Genomic DNA, 24,535 nt, shown 5'->3' on the forward strand with positions numbered 1-24,535 from the left:
AACCTGTTTAGATCTACATTCAACATTGAAATAGGCCTGTAATTTCCACACGTAGTATGATCCTTGTTAGGTTTCGGGATCACAACAAGCAAAGTTTCTTTCATAGAATCACAATCATTCCCGATGCTATAATTTCGTTATAAAGTTCACACAAAATAGGTGCCAATGTATTATAAAATTCCGAGACAAAACCATCTGGACCCGGCGATTTTCCATCTTTCATTTGTGATATGGCCGCAACAACTTCTGCAACCTCAATTGCAGAGTCAAGCATAATCTGCTTCTCTAGAGCCAGTTTAGAGAGTGACATTTTCTCAAAAAACACTTCTAATCTATCAACAATAGGATCACTGTCCTCCCTATACAGTTTTTCATAAAAATCCTTGAAACATTCACAGATCTCCTAATTTCTATGTAAAGTGATGCCACCATCATTATGAATAGAAGCAACACAGGTATCAGTCACCAACCCCCTAAGCTTATAAGCCAATAGTTTACCATTCCGATCACCAGATTCCCAAAACTTCTTTTTCGAATAAAACATACTTTTACCAGCCAGATTTTGTATACGAGTCCTCAATTCCGCTTCTAATGTATGTAATTTCAGCTTATTATGACCTAAATCATCAGTAGCACAAATCCTCTGTAAGTTTTTAATCTCCGCCTCCAGATTTTTAATCACTTCCTGACTATTCTTCTTTGCATGGGCAGACCTACTTATCAGCTCACCCCTTAAGACTGCCTTAAAACAATCCCAAACAGACTTAATACCAGTCGAATCTTTTTCCTTAAAGTAATGTCCAATAAATGCATCCAAGCCCTCTGTAACCAAACCATCCTTCAGCGTGTTATCTTGCATTCTCCATCTCCTTGTTTTAGCCCCTACATTATCCAATATTAACTGCAGATCTAATAACGCATGATCAGATACCCCTTTCTAGTATATTCGTGGACACAGTCGGACTACTCAAAGTATCACTAATAAAAAAAAAAAAAAATTAAAAATCAATCCTGGAGTACAAGTCAGGAATAGGTGAATAAAAGGAGAATTCTTCTTCATCGCGATGAAGTTCCCTCCATATATCAAAAGGTTTAAATATAAACACAAACGCCTTCAACTCCTCACTAATCTTCTCATTGTAATATCTACATTCCGATTTACGATCCAACCTACTATTCATCAGTAAATTAAAATCACCTCCCAACACAAATGATTCACCCTCATACTATTCAGCAAAAGGCCCAATTGACTGAGAAAAGATACAGCTGGCGAGCACGATGCATATACAGTACCAATCGTCAATTTTTTTCCATCATAGAGTATGTCAAGCAATAGGATCCTACCTTCCTCATCCACAACCGTCTTTTCAATCTTAATCTGTAGGCCTTTCCTAAACAATATACTCACCCCTCTAGACCTAGAATCATAACAATTTGAGACAACCCTAGGGTATTTAGAATTGGTCAAGTATTGTTCAGTTTGTTCATCTAAATGGGTTTCCTGAAGGGAAATCACATCAGCTCTACTCCTCCATAATCTTGCCAAAACCTTGCGTCTCTTCACAGCATTACCTATTCCCTTAACATTCCATGAAACAAAAGTCAATGCAACCATAACTCTCTATTCAGGATAGTACAATGCATGCAGTATTTATCAAGGTCAAAGGCCGGTCCCCAAAAAAAGAAAAGCAACAAGGAAAGGAGAGACAATAACAAAAGACAAAGACACATATACAAACAAACAGACATAAAGCAAACATTATGCACAATTTCCCCAGTCCAATAAACATCAGACTTGAGATAAGCATAAATATATACAACAGAAACATTCTGAACTATACCCACCAGAAACGAAACTCTATGCCCAAACATTTTAAGTATGACAAATAATATCGTCCCTATCATACTAATCTGTAAAATGTAATTATGTTAACTCTCTCACCACTACCAACTCTCTATGGCACTGTCAAAGTAATTCATACTTATGGAACAAACTTAAAATGCAATGTTTCACACCAATCACAATCGGACAACTCACATCACAGCTATCTAAAAGTAACTATTAAATATAGACGTTCTATTGCCCAACCACAATCCCTCACCTCCTGAATGTTAACAATATACACAACCCCTTAGACCTCTAACCACAAGGCCCTCACTATTCAACCACTAATATTCAATACTCCCATTGAAATACAATCACACATATCCAGCCTCCCTCCAATATTTAACCAATGAGGTCATGCCACGTAACAATGAAAACTATCAATACATAAAAGATAGAAAGGCCAATTCCCCCAAATAGATCTGCATTACATTACATATGAAGGATCTGACACCCAACATTCACATATAGTGCCAACCACGCACTATCCCACCACCCTGGCAAGGCTGCAAAAAAACAAAAAAAAAACAAAAAAAACAAAAAAAACTGCATTCCGTGGCCACTGCAGTGTCAGGTTTAAAAAAACAGAACTTCAAATCTCCCCATACAACTGCCATTAGAACCTTAATGTGGAAAGCGTATAAAGGGGGAAGGTACCACAAAGCCATCCCCAAGATAGCATGGAAAATGGGCCGTGGATTATTACCTACACATGTGTACAAGACCCACCCGCAAACATTAGAAGCAGTATTCTACAAGGTTGAGGTTCCCCTTAAATGCACCTCGATCTGCCAGACCAATTAGACAACATTTTCCTCCATGTGTATTTTGCATAGACCCCATGCACCACTTCACCATGAACATGCATGAGGTGTAAACGACCTCATGACTTTAAAGATACACATCAGTGCAATGCCCACAATCAGCTCTGACATTGCAAAGTTTTCACTTATTTCTGAACCCGCTTGTTCAAAGCCCACAGGACGGTTAATACAAATTCGCACAAATGGACCCATGCAGTGGTGGTTGATAAAGATGAGAGGGAATGACTTTGCAAGCAGCCAGAACCATCCCTCAACCCCCATAATACATAACATCAACCCCCCCCCAATTCAATATATACAGTATCTTCACAGAATGACCACTGACAAGTGCATAAAAGTCAAACTGCAGGGGTGTAGTATTAGGAAATCCTCACAGAGAAGGGACATGTATGCAAGCACAGTGTGTGGGGCGCATATCGCTACAATCATTCAAAGAGACATAAAAATGCTGATACTCCAATTATCAAAAAAGGATCTCGGTTAGAACAAGTCTCCTGCTGGGGAACAGATAGTCTATTTAATTTTTTTTTTTTAAAAAGCAATGTTTGCTTCCCCCCCCAAAAAAAAATACGTTACCAGGCCACACCCATCAACCAACTCGCAATACTAATCCAATTCACCAAAGTCCCGGACATTCGTTCCACATCTAATTTGCAGCGAGTCTTAGCACTGGCAACAAACACGTAGTTTTTGGAGGAGGCAGTTCAACAACAACAGGAGGCTCGGAGACCACAGAGAAATAAGCTGAAAACAACCGTGCTTGTTAAAGCAGCCAAAGCAGTATGAAGTAACGTGTCAGGGTAGGGTAGCAGGGAAACTGCACGTGTGTGGGCCGCAGTCTGGAATGAGGTCAGGCCGCACTTTCTCCATCGCTTGCGGTGGGTGCTTCAAGGCCACGCAGGGCCTCCTTAACGAGTGCAAGGCACTGGGCGATTGGCCCACTGGACATTGTGCTCTGTTAGCAGCCGGGGCCCATCTCCCCCACGCCGCATCAAAACTTCTCCACACACCTCCCCGGAATGAGAGGACGCTGCATCGTCCAATATCATTTCCCCGATCTGGGTGCATCTTTCCAGTCCATAAGGGGGTGGGGTAAAGCCAAAGGGGAGGCCCAAGGAGCATAACCCGGGTACAATACGATCTGTGGCAGCAGTATTACTGCAGCGAGCTTACCCATGTTCACATTGCAGAAATCCCAGGGGAGCAGACGGGGGCAGCAACACCGTACACTCGATCGAGGCAGCGGACACAATGAAGCATTGAATGCCGTAGTAGCCTCCATCCACTCATCTCAGCACGCATTCGCCGCCAAGGACGGTGCAGGCTCACACAATGATCCCCATGCATTCCGCTTCAGAATTACTGCTACGGATCACTCACAGTAAACAAAGGGGGCGTGGCAAGCCGGGAGTGAACGTGAAGGCTGCATCTTCTCCGTTACGTTCCACGTAACGTGACAATTCAACAAGGTGCTTTCCTTCATACCAATAACACGGAATGTTCAGGGCAATCCTGGTTTACCTTCAAGAATACAAACATTCCAATTCCGTTGTGATTAACGGTGTATAGGCGGCGGCCATTTTCTTCAATGCAACAAAAAAAAAAAAAAACCTTTGCAAATGTTTAAAAATACTGAAATAAGTCAAAACTGCACAGGATCACAGTTAATGTGATTCAGGTCTTTCTTTTTTCTTCCTCAGCCTAGCGTTGGGCCCCATACTTGATGATGTACCTTCCATAGGGTCCAGATCTAAATCTGTCAGAAAAGTCTTTGCCAATTTGCTCTCAGTAAAAGAATGTAAGCGACCTTCCAAAACTATCCTCAAAATTGCAGGATAAATCATTTAGTATTTTAGATTTTTTTCCCGGGCTTTAATTTTAGCGCCAATAAAAGCTTTCCTCTTATCCATTACATCTTTACTCAAGTCTGCAAACACCATTATTTTGTTGCCTCCCCAGGCAAGGTCTTTCAGCTCCCGAGCTTTCCTCAACACTAACTCCTTCACAGGGAATCTCAGGAATTTAACAATAATATGTCTTGGCCTCTCTCCCGGGGCTGGTTTAGGTTGCAGAGACCGATGAGCTCTCTCAATTTCCAACGAAATAGCCGCATCTATATTCAGCAATTTAGGCAAGGTCTTATTCAGAAAGTCAATGGCATTACCTCTCTCAGCAGTTTCCGGAAAGCCAGCAAACAAAGATTATTCCTCCGTGAAAAATGTTCTTGTGCCGATAGCTTTAAGGTAATCTTCTCATTAACCACCTTCAATTCCCCGACTTGGTCCATCAGCTTCAAAGTCTTCTCATCCACCACATTCAAATGCTCTTCAACTGAATCCACTCTTCTAACAACTGTGGTAAACTTTTCTTCTAACTTCAAAAGAGCTGCCTTTATCTCTCCAATGTCCAATGTCATTTTGCTCAGCATATCAAAGAGTTTATCCTCCCTGCCCTCTCCATTATCTTCTTTCTCTTCACCTTTTTGTCTTTTAGCATCTGGAGTAGTAGAAGCGGACATGTCCAGGATTTTAAAGTATCGTATCAGGGAAAACAGTTCAGGTACAGGAGCACAGAAGTTAAGCTGCCATCCCTGGAGCTGACAGTTCTCAGGATGGAAGTTTTGAACAACAAAAAACAAGTTTCTTGTTCGTAAGGGTTTCAAGCTTGTAATGGCATTAAAGACAGGAAGTAGATTCACCAACACAGATTTGACCCTTTTCACCTGGAGCTAAGTTGCAACTGCAACTAGAACAGGGGAGATCAAAGGCCAATTGCCCACCGACTCTCCCTTTTGCAGTTTTTGATTATTTACGAAGAACGCATGTAATTGAGTTTAGTGAAGAACAAAGGCTGTTGGACCACAGGCTCTCCAGAGTTTAAGGTCGCTCGTCAAGGGAGGACTTACAGTTCAACCTCCCGGGAGAATATCATCCGATGAGTGTTATACTTTTTGATGAAAGCCCGATCCAGGTCCAAGGGCACAGTCTATCACTGACCACAATTCAAAGGCGGGTCATAAGTTCCAATTTACTTGTGCATGTGCCAACCGTAATTAGAAGATTAAACTTTCCAATTGAGCTTTTCCAGCCTTGTTGTGGCAACGAAGGTAGACGCCCAATGTAAATCAAGAAATAGCTTGGCTATTAAGAGTCAAAGCAGGCTTACCTCCCAGCCATCCGCCGGAAGTGTGGATCGATTCCAGAGAACAAGGGGCAGTGGCCAGATGCCATGCACTGCTGGCCATTGCCAAACACAACAAACACTTGCACTCACTTGGCTCTACAGAGTTTCTGGGTGTTTGAAGATGGTGTCCTTAAAGAAACAGCGTCCCTAAAAGCTCTGCACAGCACAGCTAGTGAAGGAACCGTCTCGTCTTGATAATAAGTGAGCAAACACAAACACTTGCCCTCACATAGCTCCGCTTTCGTAGTTGCTGGGTATTTGAAGATGGTGTCCTTAAAGCAACAGCGTCCCGAAAAGCTCTGCACTGCACAGCACAGCACAGCTAGGAAAGGAACCATAAAAGCTCTGTACTGCACAGCTAGGAAAGGAACTGTCTTGTCTCGATAACAAGTGAGCAAGTAAGCAAACCCAACAAACACTTGCACTCAATTCTTTCAAAATTGACAAAAAAGAAACTTGTCTCCCGCAGGATAGTTTAGGGCACGGCTGGTTGTGTCTTGCTTGCGGTTACCGCTTCCCCCAGTAGGCCGAGTGCTTCCCAGTTGGGTTCCTGTGCGCCTACTTGCACATGAAGAGCTTATTGTAGAGCTTGGCGGTCTGCTTGCGCCTGGTGCCCTGGCACCTGAAACAGCTGTTGGAGCTGTTGTTGGACTTCAGCCAATGTTTTTATAATGCCTTCCATGTTAGACATTCCCCCTCTATGCCACTGCTGCCAACACTGTAATAAGGTGGAGTCGGAGTCAGGCATTAAAAAATCCTTTATTCAGGTCAACGGAAATTATATTAATGACGAGCACCAGGTAGGAAAAGCTTGCTCCTCGCGGTCTGGCTTAGTTTGTAGGGATGTCCTCTTCCAGGGTTCTGGACCCTCCGTTTAGTAGGCCCAGTGGTAACAAGTATCTCCTGGTTCAGCTACGTCCTTTTCCTTTTTGCAAAAAAACAAACAAAAAGCCACAAAGTATCAGCACGGTTGGTTAACACAGTTCCGTCCCATCCCCAAAGGCAATCAGTCGCCCGACGAGGGCGTGGGTGCCAACGACCATCTGACTCTTTTTCTTCACTCAATGGCATTCGCATCCCATGGGATGGGAAGGTCGGCTCGAATTCTGCTTCGGGCCGAGGGGCAATCGATATTCTCAGGTGAGTACTTGCCAATCCAGCCCTCCTTACAATCCGTGTGGTATGCATGGGGGAATGTGGAATCCATAATTCGTTGCCTCTTGTCAATCAGACAAGGTTGTCGTCTTGAGTGCCGCCTATAGTCCTGTACCTCTGACTGAGGCTTTACAAGGCTGCATGAGGGAAAGCCCACAGTTGAATCCCCTAGCAAAGGTTGCGCATTCGTCCACATCACAAACCACCACCAATGGAACAGGCCGGTTGGGCTGGTCTGAAAGTCTGGACAGGTAGTCAGCCACCAGCTGAAACTTGCCCAGCTTGTGCACCATGGCAAAGTCGAAAGGCTGGAGGGTGAGGAACCACCTTAAGACCCTATGGTTTGAGTCTTTTGGAAGGGCGAGCCACCGCAAGGGTGCACGGTCCATAAACAAAGTAAAATGTCAACACAATTAGGTAATATCTCAGGTTTTCGATCGGCCATTTGATTGCCAAACATTCTTTTTCAATGGTCGAGTACGGCAGTTGAAAACCCCCTAGCAAAGGTTGCGCAGTCGTCCACATCACAATGGGTCTACAATATTTACCTAACTATGTGACACTTTAACACCAATATCGAGCCAAAACTAAAAAGGACACAGACAACTACAATACTCCCAGTGGTAGGTTGAACAAGCGGAAATGTCTCTGAAGAGCGCTGCATATTACTGCCTTACCCAAACGCAGCTTGGACATTCATTAAATATTTACAAGATAGTGCACAATTGTCTCAGAAAAGAACTAGGTGGCAAATAGTCCCCTTTCCTACATCTTATCACCAATTGAAGTATGTTAATGCTATGTTATGTTATTTTACATTTGTATAGCGCCTTATGTATCATTGGTATGATCTCAAAGCGCTGGTAGGTTGAACGCCCTCAGGAACCGCAGTTCAAGTCGGTTGAGAGAGTTGTAAAGTGCGTGGGTGCACCAGGTATGTGTGCAGCTGGTGTGGTTGTTGCATGATAGCTGCTTCTTAGCGGAAGGTGTGGTGCTGAGGAGATCATTTGAATGTGTTCAGTTTGGAGGGTGGACTGAGGATACGCCTAAGCTAGCCAGTATGTGCTACCTAGCTGTGTTTTATTATGATGATGGGTGAGTCATGTTAGTATGAGAACAGCTTTACCGAATGTGTCATAGTACTGCTGTGTTCTAGTTGAGTGGTGGTGTATAAGAGAGTAAACGTAATAGTGTGATATTGTGGTAGTCAGTAAAGTGTATGCGACCAGGCACACTCAATGATGTTGGGAGTACCTTCTAAATTCACCTTTTAACACAGTGACGCTATTAGGGCACATTCTATGATGTTGGGAATACCATCTTAATGCAACTCTAATACAGTGACGCTATTAGGGCACATTCAATGATGTTGGGAATACCATCTTAATGCAACTTTAATACAGTGACGCTTTAGGCGCACTTTCTTAATTCAACTTTAACACGGTGACGCTATTGGCCACACTCAGTGATGTTGGGAATACTGTCTAGATTCAATATTAGCACAGTGACGCTATTAGGGCACACTTTCGCTATTAGGGCACACTTTCTAAGTTCAACTTTAACACAGTGATGCTATTAAGGCACACTCAATGATGTTGGGAATACCCTCTAAATTCAACATTAACACAGTGACGCTATTAGGGCACACTTTCTTAACTTCTTTGTTAAGAGCAACTCCTTACTATAAGTAATGTTTGTAATGGCAAAATGTATGAGATGGGAACAACAGGACTAGAAGTGGAAACTAAGGATGTAAACATCGATTAAACAGAATTAAAACATGCCCATGCCCGAAACTCACCAATGAACCAACACAACAGAACTGCTTCCGGAGCGGGCTTCTTCAATGAATGAAATGCAATCATTCAAACAGCTTAGAAGGTCAGTACTGGAATCATCTAAGGCATGCACAAATTTTGTACAGATGGAACCTAGAGACTGTGGCTCTTCCTTATCCACAGTGAGCACGTGTGTGATTCCTCCATCTTTAAGTTGCCCTGGATCAGCCACATCTTCAGCAGCTCCTATGAAGATTCCGGGCCGCACTTCGATCATTTTCCCTCTAGAACAGTCTTCTGATAGCAGTGGAGTAAGCCAGAGTGGTTGCTGTGGTGACAAACAAAGGGTTCAGACACAGAGTGTTGAATAGGTACAAATGAAAGAGGTTCAGAGACACACTTACTTGAAATCTAAATCCTATGTAATCCCAACAACAAAAAGACAACAGTGCAAGCTTTGCAACATGGCTCCTTGATAACATTTTCACTTGCGACGTTATCACTAGATGCTGCTAAGCTGGACTCTGAGATTTGCATGTCCTTTAGCAGCTGCCAACATCAAAGCGCATGTGAAAACACTCCTTTCCCACATTTCCACCAGCGGACAAATTGTCTGATGAAATATAGGGTATAAACATTTTTCATGAAGAGCAAGCAATTGGATGCTTGTTGATTGAGCACAATACCAACATTTTCTAAAATGTCGCACTGGAAAAGTTAATCAAATTAGAAGGAGGACAAGCTGATCAGAAAACTCAGAGTTGAGCGCTGGCTTCAGAGGTCTTTGTATAATTTGCATTCAAAGGTTCTATTCCAATCAGGGTCCTTAAAATGAACAAACGCAATACAATTTGGACCATTCATTTGGGTACCAATATCATCGATAGACCTCTGAGATGATGTGGGAGGCAGTTGTCATGAAGTAATATGTAAAAACGTATCATATCATTTTTATTGAGAAACTTTAGAGCCACCACAAGAGGAAAAATAAATTGAAAGGGACGTACAGCAGGAGGACAGCAGTTTACCTAGTAATGGACTCCCTCTTCAAGCCGAGTAGAATGAAAGTTTAAAAACAACAAAAACAAATACATGAAAATTACCATTGTATGGTGGGGATCCCATGAGGTATCGATTGAAAACTGCACAGGATAAAAGTGGCTTGTGAACGATTGAAAAATGATAAAGCAAAGTGTCTCAAAATAGGAAGCAATCGGTTGAGGAAGGCCCAAATAGGCATAACAAATAATACTCAATGGGAGTATTCAAACTGCACGGTAAAACTCAGCTTTATTCAAAACACAAAATAAGCGGTCGGCATAGCAAACAAGTGGCCTCAAAGAATACAAAGAATGTGAACACCTTTTATATCGATGATGCGTCATCAAGGACGTCAACCTACAATATTGGTTGGTGTGTATCTGATGGCTCTAGCTGTGCCCAGCCCCTTTCTGATAAAGCTTTCACTACATCAGAATCTCAGGCACCAATTGGCTGGCAGTATTCATTAAGGGTGCTATGACTAAAGGGATTCGGATTGGTTGGCATCTTGCTTACCAACCTTTGACATCTTGGCAAGGTGTCAAGATATAATTGAGATATATGGTGAGAGATAAGTCCATGGCATGCACATTTTCCCAAATAAAAGTAGCTCCTCACCATTCTTAGGCCATGTGCCCCATCTATTCCTTTGTATTTGGCCTTGTGTGACATTTTGTGTCTGGGCGTGTTCTATGGAGTGCGGCAGGTGGTTTATCGGAACTTGGCTTATAATGAATATCGAGTGTTCTTCATGACCTGATCACGTGCTAGGGGACCGTGTTGCAGAGTGGATTTGTTATAATTTATTGGATTTTTAGCGAATTAAAAAGGTGCATTTTTCCACACAGAATGCAGGGCACAAGGGAGGCAACACGTCTATTACAGGCTCAGAATTTGTTCATTGAACAGCACGAATTCTCTGAGTACTCGCACAAATTAACAATCTGACCTTGCTATCAGCAGGGAATTGATTTTAATTAAAGAAATTGAAAAGCAACAAAGGAAGGAGATTTCAAAGTGGTGGGAGGAGCAGTCCCTCCAGAATTATTTAGACATTGGTCGCGTCCCCAGGGGTTTATGATTGATGATTGGCCCTTCTTTTGTGCATCCGGACCCTGCAATGCTCGAGGAGTAGGGTCTAGCAAGTAGAGAATGCTCAGCGCACTTCCCGCCCATATTGGTGAAATACGCCAAATTGGATTGCGAAATAGTGCTTAAACTTATTAAAGGTGGCGCAAACTGAGCTTAAAGATATTCCCTCAATTGAAGATGGCCATAGGCTTCGCGCCAAGATCGATGGTAATCGTGTGACCTATGAGGAAGAAATTAAACAACGCAAGCACAGGAAATTCATCTGAGACAAGATGGATTATGACAGTGGGAGAGTGTACACTTTTGTTAAGCACTTCGATACTCTATGTATCCAATCCCAATCCAAGACATTGCCACCCATTTCCAAAGAATTTGGGGTAGCATTATCCGAATCTGATGTATCCAATTCTTTGAATGATGAACCCATCGTACGTCTCAATTTCTTTGAGGAAATACGGCTCCTGTGTGAAGATGGAAAATCCCAAAAACTGGGCAGAGGTTGCAGAAAAGGTAGAGGCAAAAACACTACAGCTGGAAGAAAACCCGCTGAGGTCAATGTGGGACTGGACTCAAATCAAGAGTCCCAGAGCAGGTTCACTCCCTTTGGGGCACCGGCAAAGAAATTATTTCTATGGTAGAGACACTGGTGATCCATTTGTCTTCACATGTTCTTACAAATGATTAAAAAAAACCTTTATGTTTGGGACTTAACTTCTGTCCCACTTTGTCGTGTGACTATGTGCAAACACGTCTTGACTTCGATTCCTTTTTTCGCAATATTAAATTGAAGAAATTCTTTGCTAATAATCAAGCAAAAATCGTACGAGCCACACCTCGTGAAGGGAAGACCAATTTGTTAACATCGGATATTGGAACATTGACAGATTTAGCCAATATTGGAGGATGCCTCCTTTGTATCTATGGATATTGACTATGGAGAGTTTGGTATCAATTCAGCTTGGTCAGTTGATTCACGTCGGAAAGCCAAATCAAAGTTTAATTCCCCCCCCCCCATGCCAGGCGGGGGTTGCATGGAGGCTTTAACATGATCTGTGTATTACGAATCTTAGAAAGTTACGCAAGTCATCGGCTCCATCGGCAGGACGCAATCTTACCAAGTTGCAATGGAACTCTTTACAGGAGCTACAGAACCTGTCTGATAAGCCTTTTTCTTTGATACAGCATAACTTGGGTAGCATGATCACTAAGTGGTATTGTGGATGAGGATCTTGCCAAGTTTCTGGTCCCGTCTTTTCCCCCCATCCCCCACCATTTATTTTTTTGCCCAAAATTCACAAATCACTGGTGCATCCCCCGGCAGACCCATTGTCAATTTATCAGGATCTTTGTTGGAGAATATGTCACGGTTAATAGATGAGACTTTGATTTCTTTTGTTTCTGTGTTACCCTCGTATTGCAGGACACAAAGATTTTCTTGCAGACATTAATCAGGTACCATGGGAAGAAGGTTTGATTATAGCGACCCTTGATGTTGTTTCACTTTATACCTCCATAGATCATTCGCTTGGTATCAATGCCTGCAAATATTTTTTGTCATCATGATGGTCAAACTTTTTATCCCACAACAACATGATCTTGGAGATGCTAGAATTCTGTCTAAATAACAATGGGCCTCAGTACGAGTCCAGCGGTAACCGTGCCGGAAAAACCGGCAGGTTACCGTCAGACTCGTATTACCATTCCGCCTCCGTGATTCCCGGAATCACCAGGGCATTACGACCCTGGTGACCCAGGAATTCGAGGCAAAATTGTGTAAATCCCCATTCCCATGGAGCCGCATAGGACTCCATGGGGATGGGGCCAATTGAAACACTGGTTCCGTCTATGACAGAGCCGGTGTTTCCATGTCTGCCTGCAGGGGGGTGGTGTTAAATCCGCCAGGTCAGACCTGGCGGGAGTGACATTTCCGCCTGCAGGACTCTCAATCAGCCGGTCCGGAAAGAATGGTGGCAGCAGTTTTACCACCACCATTCTTTCCAGACCGGCAGGGTCGTAATGAGGTCCAATGTCTTTCTTTTTGAAAATGTCTTCTATCATCAGAAGCGGGGCACGGCGATGGGAAGTAAGTTTGCCCCCCTTATTCACACCTCAAGATGGGGTGGTGGGAGGCAACTTTGAGTGACATTGCGGGTGACATGTTTTCTGAACAAATTGTTTCACGGTGGAGACACAATGACGATGTCTTGGTCATATGGAAGGGCACACAGTCAAGATTGGCTAACCTTTGTTAAAGACATAAATGGCAACTCCGTCAATTTGGTGTTCACTGAACATCATAGTACACATGAAATTGTGTACCTTGATGTCGTGGTAACCTTAGACACACACTGTTTACATACATTGGTTTATAAGAAGCCTACCAGTTTAGGACTCCCCCTGCATGCATCTAGCGGCCACAAAGCAAGTTGCAAAAAGAGTATACCCCTACAGTGAATGTGTCAGATATCGCAGAAACTGTTTGGATACTGCAGCATTTGACAAATGTTGTTCTCTAGCATCTCACAATTTTTTCAAGCTGGGGTATGCGAAGGGTACTATTGAGAGTGCTTACACCAAAGCCCGATCTCTTCATAGTGGTAACTTATTGTCCATGAACCAATTAGAAAAGCAGACCATTAGTGAGGATCGCTGTCTGATTGTTACCTTTGGCAGTTCATCCCAGACGGATTGTTCAACACCACTGGCACGTGCTCAAGATTGATAAAGACCAAGCATCATTATTGGCACCACGGCCCGTATTAACATTTAGACAAGCCCCATCTTTGAAAGATGAATTGGTGAGGAGTTTTCTGCAGCCTTTGTCCAAGAATGCTTCCTATGGTACTTGGCTTCCTTCCACACTTTCAGGGTTTGTGAAATGCTACAAATGCAAAGTGTTTTCTCATACTATTGCACAGAGATCTTATATCCACCCGGTCACTGTCCAATCTTGTGCCATCAAACAATCTATCACTTGTGATACTGTGTTTGTCGTCTACGTGCTCTTTTGCCCCTGCAATAAGTGGTACGTAAGCAGCACAACTTGCAAGTTGAAGGTCAGGATTCTTCAGCATCTGAGGGCCATTAAGACATCCGATCCCTTTTCCGAAACATTTCAAAGAAAAACAGGATAATAATGCCCAGCTTTTTACTTTTTGGCGGGTTGCCCACATCATGATTTATCCTAGAGGAGATGATCGAGTTCTCCATCTACGACAGCTGGAGACCAAATTCATCCTGGATTTCAATAAACACAAAAAGGTACCATTAGGTCATAATGTTGATGAGGAACTAAACACCTTTTTAGGTGTCCAAGTATCAGGTCACACTTGTGTTATGTTTGTCAATGATACCGGTCTGGTGGACTATGGTCAAATCCGTTTCCCCTACATGGTCTGGTGTTGCGTTTGTCCTCTTTCACTAGAGTCATCATTCCTTTTGTCTTCTCCTTTTACTTTTTGGGCATCATTGCTACTTCTGTATGCATCATCTGTGTGTACATGAGTTGTGCTAGTTGTGTGATGTTTTCCATTCCTGTTGTTCTTTGTTTGGACTTCCATGTGTACATGTCTGCTTTTTTGGCTGCAATGGGCTCCTTTGCATCCAGTATTCCTTCCTGTTTATTCAGCACGGTCTAATCTGTTTATTATGTTCCAACAGTGAATGGTGGGCCCCAGTTGTCCACGTTCAGTGTTCCCTAGACCACATGTTTTACAATTTTGACAGGAGCTTTGAACATGGTTGACATTCTGGGCTATGAATTTTGTTGGGCCGGATTCCTTTGGTTACTGGGACCCGCCAATTTTCTGAAAGTGGATCTCTTTACATGGTTAGGTCACATAGACCTTTTTATACACTTCTGAAAGTGGATCTCTTTACATGGTTAGGTCACAGACCTTTTTATGCACTTGGCTCTTTCAAGTGTTGATTTTTGGTGCACTTACACTTTATCCAACTTCTGATTTGCAGCTTTCTGTGCATTATTGACAGCCATGCATTTTTCAATGTAATCTTGACTGAGGCAAGCGGAAGAGGCTTGGTCCACTCTAGGCGGTCTGTTAATTTACAATGTTCTGCAGCTCATGGTTTTGCACTTGCACTTTATTGCCATTTTGGCTACCCTGCGTTTTGCATTTGCACTGAAAGATCGTTGTTCATTAACAAACTTCATTTAGCTGCTAGCACTTGCACTTTATTATTCAGCCATTGGGCTTTTATCAATCTGTGCATTTTAGTATTGTATGTGCTTATCATGTTGACTCATTGTTTTTCTAAGGGTCATCTGCATTGTTGAGAGCACTTGCACTTTAACATTTTTTTGTAACCATTTATTTGTTTTATAACTAAAAATTCTTTCATCATAGAAAGAAGATATGGAATCTCTGTTATGCTCCTGAATGACGTTTAACTTTGTTATAACATGCTTAGTTACTGTGGTTACTATCTGGGACAATTGCATACACACAGGGCCTCACTACACGGTAGGCGCCAAGGGATTACCGGTAAGGGCACCGGTGCCGGTAATCCCTTAGCGCCCTACTACGAGGTCTCTTAGCGGCTCCCTTCCTTAACGCCTGGTTTTCCAGGTGTTAAGGACGGGACCCGCTAAGGGACTTCAGAGCTAATAACGGTACCGCAATTTGCAGTACCGTTATTAGCTCCATCCCCATTCCCATTGAGCCCTATGGGGGCTCAATGGGAATGGGGAATGGTTCCCGGAATGGGGACTTACCGGTCCCGCAAAGGTCGGAATGACCTGGTAAGTCCCTATTCCGGGAACCCGGACCCGGAATGCGGTAAGGGGGTAGCCATGGCGCTAATTCCATTATTCCAATTAGCATAACACAAAATGCTAATGAAAATGTTGGAAAATCTTATTGACTATGTACTTTACTGAGAAATGTAAAGTAGATGAGTCTATAAAAGATTATTTTTGTAGTTTTACTTTTTAACTGAAAGGTGACTCCTAAAGGAGCCTTTTTTTGTTTTTATTTTTTCTGCCATTACAAAAAGTAGGGTAGCCCCTTGGTGCAAGTGCGGATTCGGGGCAGTATGCAATATTAAACAAAAAGATTAGAAATCCACACTAAAGACCAACACAATTTGCTGTCATTAGTCATTAGAATTAATCTAGAAGAATGTTTATGCTCAAAGAGTCACAGGTAAAAAAACATTTGAAAAAGTGTCTTAAATGTATCAACATTTTTATTAATGTAGAAAATAGTGGATGGTAATGACACTACCTAAAACCTGAAACCAATATTTTTCATTAAAAGTAAAAATAAAGTTAGAAAATTACATGGAGTATAAAATACAAACAAACAAATGAAATTGAGAACAAAAAGAACACATGGACTTCAATGAAACAATCATTAGTGTTCCTGTAGAGAAGGCTTATTAGTACTTTGAAAGAGACCAGGGTACCCATAAGTATACTCCTGATTAGTTGTTTTTGTTTTTTTCAGTATTCTAAAGGCATGATCAATTAATGTTCATTTTTGTAGTCTGCCTACGTGTGTGTTACAAATCTAAACATTTTCAGACAGTACTCGTGTATATTCCTTTAGACAGGATGAGCACTAATACACGTTTAGGCCTGCCAGAATTTGCAGCATCTATGTTGAGCCTTACTCAGGGCGAATGAACCTCATAGTCCTAGAGGGGAGGGAGGCAGAAAAGGGATACATGAATGTATCCATGTTGCATATAAGACACCAAAACATATTTTTTACAAGACAAAACTTCTAAAAACTGCTGCCAAATTAAGAAACAAGTATCCACACAATACTCACCCTGTATCTCAGACAGGGGTATTTGGAACGTGTGGCCTTGTTTCCAGAGACGGAAGGTCCTATGGGTGGAGTGGACTGACTCTCTCTGTCAATCAATAATTCGTTTTATGGATGACCCAACCACTGTGGGGACAAAAATAGAGACATACCCTGACAAGGTCAGCCCTTAAACTAATATAACTTAAAGTGCATAGTGCCCTGCTGGCACGAGACAGTTTTGCATGGGTAAATAGAGGCAGATGTATTGCCTATTAAATACCTCGCTCGTGGTTCAGGGGGCTTGGCTCTCTCCTTCAATATTGCAATGCAGAGAGGAAAGCAACAGCAGAGTATCCAAATCCCAGTTTTCTAAAGAAACAAACCGAAAGATAAAGAGTACGTTTTTTTGGAATTAGCAAAAATGGGGGGAGTTTGTTTCTTTTTCTTTAGATGAGACACCTTGTTGACAGAGTTCAACGACTATATTTTAAATTTTTTACACGGGGCATTATCTGAATGCACCTTATGGCCCCAAAATGGTGGATCCATTGTCCGACATTCAGAGGGGATTGCGGATTTTTGCCACATTTTGTTAAGGAGCTAGAAATGTACCCGTTAACAGACGGGGTATCATCCAGATGAAAAGTCTTAATGTGTACACCACATGCGGATTAGTGCCGCATTTTTAAGGGAGGCCTGCAGATTTAGCTGGTAGTAAAGTAAAGGGAATGTCATACCGAAAAAGTCAAACTCATACCTGTGCGTAAATTCTTGATTCCCTAAAGTTGCAGTGTTAGGGAGAATTCTCATAAATGTGCCAATTCCCTCTACATTAGAGCCCTCTACCTCTTGCTAAACTTGAGGACTTTGAAGTTTTAAATTTCAATGTGTTTTCTGTGTTTGTTTCTTTTGATTATGGAGTTTTAGACAACTGCATAAACATTATCTTTTCATTTGTGTCACACAGCACCCTCAGTGCAGTGGCACAGGGAAGCCTTTCAGGCTGTCACGAGGTTTAAATAACTTCTCTGGGATAAACTACTAGACCCAGCACACCCTATCTTAAAATAGAGTGCTGGAGGAGTTACTTAGTATCCCCCATGTCTAGATACTCATGTAGCAGTCAAACGCTACCCTTTCCTCTCGAAATGGCTGGTGGCAGTGGTTTTACAACGAACAATCATGATTTTTCCCAACCGCGAACACCGGTAGCGTTAAATTGTGTGAGCCATGTTTTTCAAGATGGTGTCTGAGCCCCCTTTGCTAAAACAGGTCATGGTCTTCTTTTTTCACCATTTCTTTTTGGAAAGGTCCTTGTAAAGTTTGTCTCTGGGCGCCAAACCAGGTTTGGTCCCTTTGTTCCATCACCTTTGGCAGGCTTCAGGACTGAAGACCGCCTCTGGCGCCCAAGTGTCTGGGGTGGGCAGAAGTGAGGGAGTTGCCCGAAACTCCCTGTGCTTAGTCTCCTAGGAGACCCAAATGCACTCTGGTGTGATTGGCTGGCTGACTGTCCGGCAAGGACAGCCACCCTGCTGGGTAAGTGGCAGCTAGGCTGGAATGAATGGGAGGAAACTGGATAAAAGGCAAGTCTCTTGGCTTGGAAGGCAGAGTCGACCACTGGAACGAAAGAACCAAATATGAGCTTGAATAGGACGGCTGCTGCAACTCCTGGACCATTTGTTTGCCCGCTGAAGCCCTGCTGCAGGTCCGAATCACTAAGTTCATCTCGACAGAGAAGCTCTGCAAGGACGACTTCTCCCTTTGAGTTGGTGGGACCAATCAACTCGACACTAAGCCAGCTGGATACCATTCTCGGAGCTGGTTGTATTTTCCTCAGACTGCTGCAGGAAACTGAATAACCAGTGAGAGGGACACCAGTGTGTGTGCTTTACTACAGCTACCGGAATTGAAGATTTGGCAGTGCCAGCTTTTTGACCAGTCCCCGTGCAGTGCAGGAGTCCCCCGACGTCCTCGCTCTTGTCCCCACGACTGATGCTCAGGAACAGCGAGATCAGCAGGAAGTCTCCAGCTGCATCATTTTCTTCATTTGTAAGGTACTGTGAAACTAGACTGAGAGTACTTGCCTCTCGCGGTGAAAGTGCTTGAAACTTTCCCAACTAGCAGGCCTAATCAGCTTGTGACCCAACACATAATTCGTCTGCTTACAAACTACTTCTAAGAACTTCTACAGAGACTTTACCGTTTACTTACCAGAACCGTTTTTACCTATCCAAGACTTTAGCCCATTGACTTTGGCCTAGCCCACTGAATTGAATTGACTCTTCTGGTGAACAGAAAGTATCTTCATTGTCTAAGAAATTGTAATCCTTTCATGTTCTGAACCTATTCCTTTTTGTTCCTCCTTCAAAGTATTCTGAATGCCATTTTGCTCCTCCTCCAAAGTAGTCTGAATGCCTCAGAAACTTAATGAGTACTACTGTACTGTATTTGTGTATAATATTTAACTGCCTCCTTCTAGTGAATGTTTTATAACTGACTGTTGAATAAATTAATAAGTGTTTTACCAAGAAACCTTGGGTGTAGGAGTTTATTTGAACACCTGTGATTGTAGACCCCTGTGTAACATCATTACAGCTCACATTCCCTCTTCAGATAAGCCTGGCTGCTCAGCTCCGCTACCAGAAACTGTGTAGTACAGACTTATACCAAAAGGTTGGTTTTGCTTCCACCTGGAGTGTCATGATGCCTACCCCCGGGGAACCAGACCAGGTCCAGCAACCCCGGAAGCAGGCATCAAGTTGTTTTGAGCAAGCCCAAAAGCCCCTGTTAGGGGCCGTTTGGGTGCGGTCCTGGCGCCTATGGCGCCAGGCTCATATGGAGAGTCAGTCCTGGTGCCTATGGCGCCAGGCTCATAGAGTAAACTTACCTGATGCAGACTATGCTGCAAGCTTACCTGGTGCAGACCATGCTGCAGAGCTCCAAGCCATAGGAGGCTTGGAAGGGACTATTTTACCTAGGGACCATTTTTTTACTCGGGTGAGGCTGGGGAAGAATTCTCACCTGGGACTACTTTGGAGGCTATTTAAACCACGCCCGAAGAGCAGCACACGCTTCGCGTTATTCTGCATCCAGCAGCGTAACGCTCACCATGTCTGCAAGCCTGCATCCAGTCTTCTGCCACGCCCGCCTCGAGTCTTCAGCTCCTAGAAAAAGGGAGGAACAGAAGGAGAAAGGTTAGAATAAGAGCAAACCTTCGATCCTTACCTGGATTCCGGATCCACCGCACCTTCGAACTGGAAGAAAGAAGCCTTTCCGCGTGCCGCCTCGCCTGCTGCAGCGCCGCGCTGAACTCACCGGCCCTCGCAGCATCCTCACGATCCACTGCATCCTTCTGCACGTTTCCCCGCATTCTGGCACCTAAGGGGAACACAAGAACAGCAAAGGTGTGCCAAGGAAATAAACAGAGGCAATAGTAACTACCCCCATAGACTTACCCGATTACCGCCGGGGGTACTATTCCTCTTCACGGGTCGGCGCAGCCTCCATTGCATCCTCGCCGCACCCCGGCCCCTAAGGGGAACAAAAGGACGACAAGGTGAGACAACGGGACAAATAAGGGGAACTCTTCTCACCGCAATAGATTTACCTAATTTGACCGCCGGAGGCATAATTCCTCGAACTTCACATTTTCTCGCCACACCTGAATAAGGGAACAGGCAGCTTACATTCTGGCCTTATTTTATTGAACTGTGTAAGATAAGCCAAATCCTTACCTGAACTTCGTCAGCTACCACGAGGAACTCTTCGCTGGGGTCAAGCTGCAAACTGCAAGGAATCGGACAAGAGTGAAAGTCAGACATGTGAACTATTACGAACTACATATTTTTCGGAGTCATTATTGTTCTGGAACTCACAGATTCCTTCGAGCCAGTGAAGCAACTGGTTATCAACGCGCCCCTGCGCTCAATGCAGGATGGAGAGCTCATCTTTTCAAACCATCAGGTGAGACTATAGGAGGGGACATCAAAGGTGATCTGTGGAGAGAACAGCGGGGGTGGGGGGAATTTACACTCGACTCCACAGGTGGTTAATTCCCTTTCTCCATTTGCAGAACGATATTCCTACGGGCCAAGCAAACGAAGCTAGGTGGGCCAGTCCAGTCCGTCATCTCGGCCCTACGCGTCACATTGGTGGAGACCGCAGCTGTCCAGTTCAGATCGACGCCTCTGTGGGAGCCAGGTGAGCGTAACAGGAGTCATAGTTGTGTGTATTGGTTCCAAAGGGTACTGCATATAGACTCTGCCTAACATGCAGTTGGAGATTTTTCAAGAGAAATGCGTTGCTATGGAGTTCCTCGCGTGGAGAGGCATTCGGGTTTCTCCGGTCCTCATTTTATGTCATGGTCCGCGGTCAGTTCGCACAGAGCTGTAAAAGTATGTGTTGGGAAGTAAGAATGCTGAATCTTCATCTAGTGAGAGTGTGAACATTCCTACGGTTAATCTGCATACCTGAAAGTCTAGGCTGGGAAACACTTGGCGTCTGCTTACGTTTCCATGAAAAATTGCTGCAGCGAAGGCAAGAATGCGCAGCCTCAAGAGCGTCGGGTTAGACTGAGCCTGTTGCCGTATCAACTAGACGTGGCACGCCCGGGCGGGATCTACCATTCGGCAGCTTCACGCGCACAGAGGGGAGGTGGGGGGGGGAGAAAAAGTGCAAAAAAAACACAGTCTCCTGTGTTTTTCCTGGAAAATGCTTGTAGATATTTATGCATTCATAGCCCAATTAAAGAATTACATCTTTTGTCTATCCAGCATGAACATTAATTTTTGAAGATACGAGTTGTGGGTTAAGGAGAGCGGTGTCAAAGTCACTTTAAACGCGTCTCGTCAGAGCAGGCAGGTGTTAATTAGCATCTGTATGGGCTGTTCTGGTTCCATTTTATAGATGCCCTGATTACACTCCCTGATGTTTAGTTCATCAGAGGGGCAGAGGTTCAACTGGTCAGTGTTTTGTGCTTTACTTTATTAAAGCATGGATATTGTTAATGGTTACGCCAAACTGGTGGTGTGGTGCAAACCTTTGATAGAATCCTGGGTAGTTCCATGTAGGGGATACAGAAAAGTTACATATCTGAGGTCAAGTACATGATGTATATCAGAGTATATGCTCCCTGGTTGTCTGTGGTCCGAGTGGCTCTGGAGTAGCTCATAATGTGATCTATATTGATTTTTTCTGCAGCAGAGGTTAGAAGGTGGGGAGGGAAGTGAAGGAAAAGGCACCAAGCACTAATATAGAGGGGCAGGTGGACAGGAAGATGTTGCGCATGTGTTACATTAAAAAGGTAGGGGCCAGTGTTTGTTATGCTCCTTGATTACAGCTTCAAAAGCACTTCAAAATTGCTCCCCCCCTGCAGAGTGGTGTGTTGCAGTATATATAGAGTACTGTTATAGGATATGGATCAACAGCCCCTTTTATTGCTTGCAAGGTAGCTGGTTGGATTTTGTGTCCCGCAGAAATAGGTTCTGTGGTTACTGTATTGGTTGAGGAGGATGAGGAAGACAGCCTACTACTTGCTAAGAAAGGAACAACCTTTTTGAGAGCATTGCAGTGATTGGCTTTGGTGTGGCGGCGCATGGAGGTGGTCCCGTAGGAGTACTATCCATGTAGTTCGTGACGGAGTACAACGTTGCACTCAGTGCATTTCACTTTGGTAGCTTTAGCCTTTGGTTCATTCCCAACAGTGGTAAAGAACTGCCACAACCATGATTATCTCTGGGTGCTAGATGTAGGCACTTCCTCTACCTCATCTTCTTTGTCTTTTGAAGTACTGTGCTTCTTTTGTTGTGTATGACCTCCAGTTGGTGGTGGTGGTGGTGGCTCTTGGGGAGGAGGGATGGCAATATCTGATGCCATTTTTAAGATGAATAGCAGTTTTGCTAATATTCTTCAAAGTATGTGCTCTTTAATAGATTGTTAATGAATAATGAGTAAGAATAGGTGTAGGGGCTGTGCAAGGGTACATTTTGAGCAAAAAATTCCTAGACCAGTAGAAAATGCAGTTCCAACTGTCTGCGAAGTACAGACACGATCGCAAGTGGGGACGCGTTCGCAAACACGTCATCATGCCGCCCGCACGCAAGTTCACGTGAGACTGTCTGGAAAGTCAGCGATAACGTCAGATGTTCGTGGACATCGACGAATGCAAAAACAGTGGAAAAAGTTGAAAAAGTGTATAGAAGTGTTAAAAATTATGCTAAAAGGTGGGAAATGGCAGAGTTTTAATGTGAAACTTTGTAAATTGGACAAAGATTTTGCTATATTGCGGTAAGTTTGATGTTAGTAAGTTGTAGGAAATTATCATGCACTGAAAAACCCATGAAATTCACAGAAAAAAAACGTTGTTAAAGGGACGTTATGGTTACAAGTAAAACCGAAAAACTTCAGCAATTCGCCAGTTATGGTAAGCTAAGCAACCATAACTCACACCACCACCGTGCACTGCTAAGACTAAAACCCAGGACATCAACGATGACATCGCAAAACTTGACAGGTTTGCAGTGGGGCGTTTAAGGGTGGCGGGGGATCTTTACATTTACCAAATGTTTGTCTGGGTGTAATGCTCCAGACAGCTGGAAGGACCTGCGTGGATATCCACTTGGATTGTTTTCTAACTTCTATTATAGTGATCTTTGCAAATATTGAAAACATGATTAGTTCCAAGAAAAACATTTTATTCCAAAGAAAATGTTCAAGAAAAGGCCTGTTGAAATGTGCGTCCAATGCATTATGACCATCTTCAGGGACTATTTCTATACAGAGAAAACATATACAGAAATCCATATTTAATGTAAGCATATTGCTAAACTGTTGTAATTCTTATGTATTTAATGTTAAATTCACTTTTTGTTGGGCATTCATAATTACCAGGTTTCTATGTCTTTGCTTGGTTTTAGCCAAAATCTGAATCTCTTTTGGTCTGGTGCCCTCAGATGTATCTGTAATACATCTGTGAATTATTTATATTGTGGTATCTTAAGAACTCCTAGATCCTTTCAATGCAGTTTCAGTGCTTTGTCAAAAAGATATGCATCATACTTTAATGTTTGTTTGTTGGTATACTCCAAATAAGCTAACCTGAATATCAAAATATCACTAGTTCTAGCTAATGTTCACATTATTATTAAGAGATCAGAGTCCATCATATCTATGGAAGGTTGGCATAGCTTGGACAGGATTTCAGCATACCATACCTTGTTTTGCAGAGCTTTTTCCGGCAGGACACCAGGTTCACAGAGATGCGACTACCTGTGTGTCCTGCTTGTTTTTATTTGAGAAAATGGCACCGGCATGCGTAATGTGACGACATAATCAACGTGATGACATCATCGCGTGCCAGCACCCATTTCGGATTTGTCAAATTTCAAAATAATGTTATTGTCCATACAGAAGTTTTCACATGGTGTAAAGAAATTAAGTTATAATCATACATTTTGGTCACTTTCAATAAATTGAAGATTGGAGATCTGGTGCTCAGAATGGATTGATACAGAGAATTGATAGTAAGAATTAATTGAAATTAATTGGAAAAGGATTCGGTATGCTAATAGAGAGCCCCGGTTAACCTTCTTGAAGCATTCTGCATTTTAGTGTTGAGTGGTGTTCTGTTTTGTTCAGTGAATTTGTTTCATGGTGAGGGTAGAATGTCACTGCTACTTTACTATTTGTCCAGGTCATTGGTTGAGTATTTCGCAATAATGTTGACCAATGCACATTTACTGTGAAAATGTCCTTTTGGACCAAGTTTGGTTAAAGAAAACATGCATAGTTATAATCTTCGTTCATATC

The 24,535-nt window shown here is 43.1% G+C and overlaps 1 protein-coding gene across 5 annotated transcripts in view; it reads right to left on the bottom strand.

Annotated features, from left to right (window-relative positions):
* The window catches only part of DUSP12 (dual specificity phosphatase 12), a 428,130-nt gene that overhangs the window by 344,482 nt on the left and 59,113 nt on the right, over positions 1 to 24,535 (bottom strand). For all 5 annotated transcript variants that reach the window (XM_069641288.1, XM_069641289.1, XM_069641290.1 and 2 more), the window contains one exon: positions 8,849 to 9,153. In XM_069641288.1, coding sequence (XP_069497389.1) covers positions 8,849 to 9,153 — 305 coding nt within the window. The remainder of the gene's footprint in view (positions 1 to 8,848; positions 9,154 to 24,535) is intronic.

This window comes from Ambystoma mexicanum, chromosome 1q, assembly GCF_040938575.1.
Source record: "Ambystoma mexicanum isolate Mex_15411 chromosome 1q, UKY_AmexF1_1, whole genome shotgun sequence".
In the NCBI taxonomy this organism is placed as follows: domain Eukaryota; kingdom Metazoa; phylum Chordata; class Amphibia; order Caudata; family Ambystomatidae; genus Ambystoma; species Ambystoma mexicanum.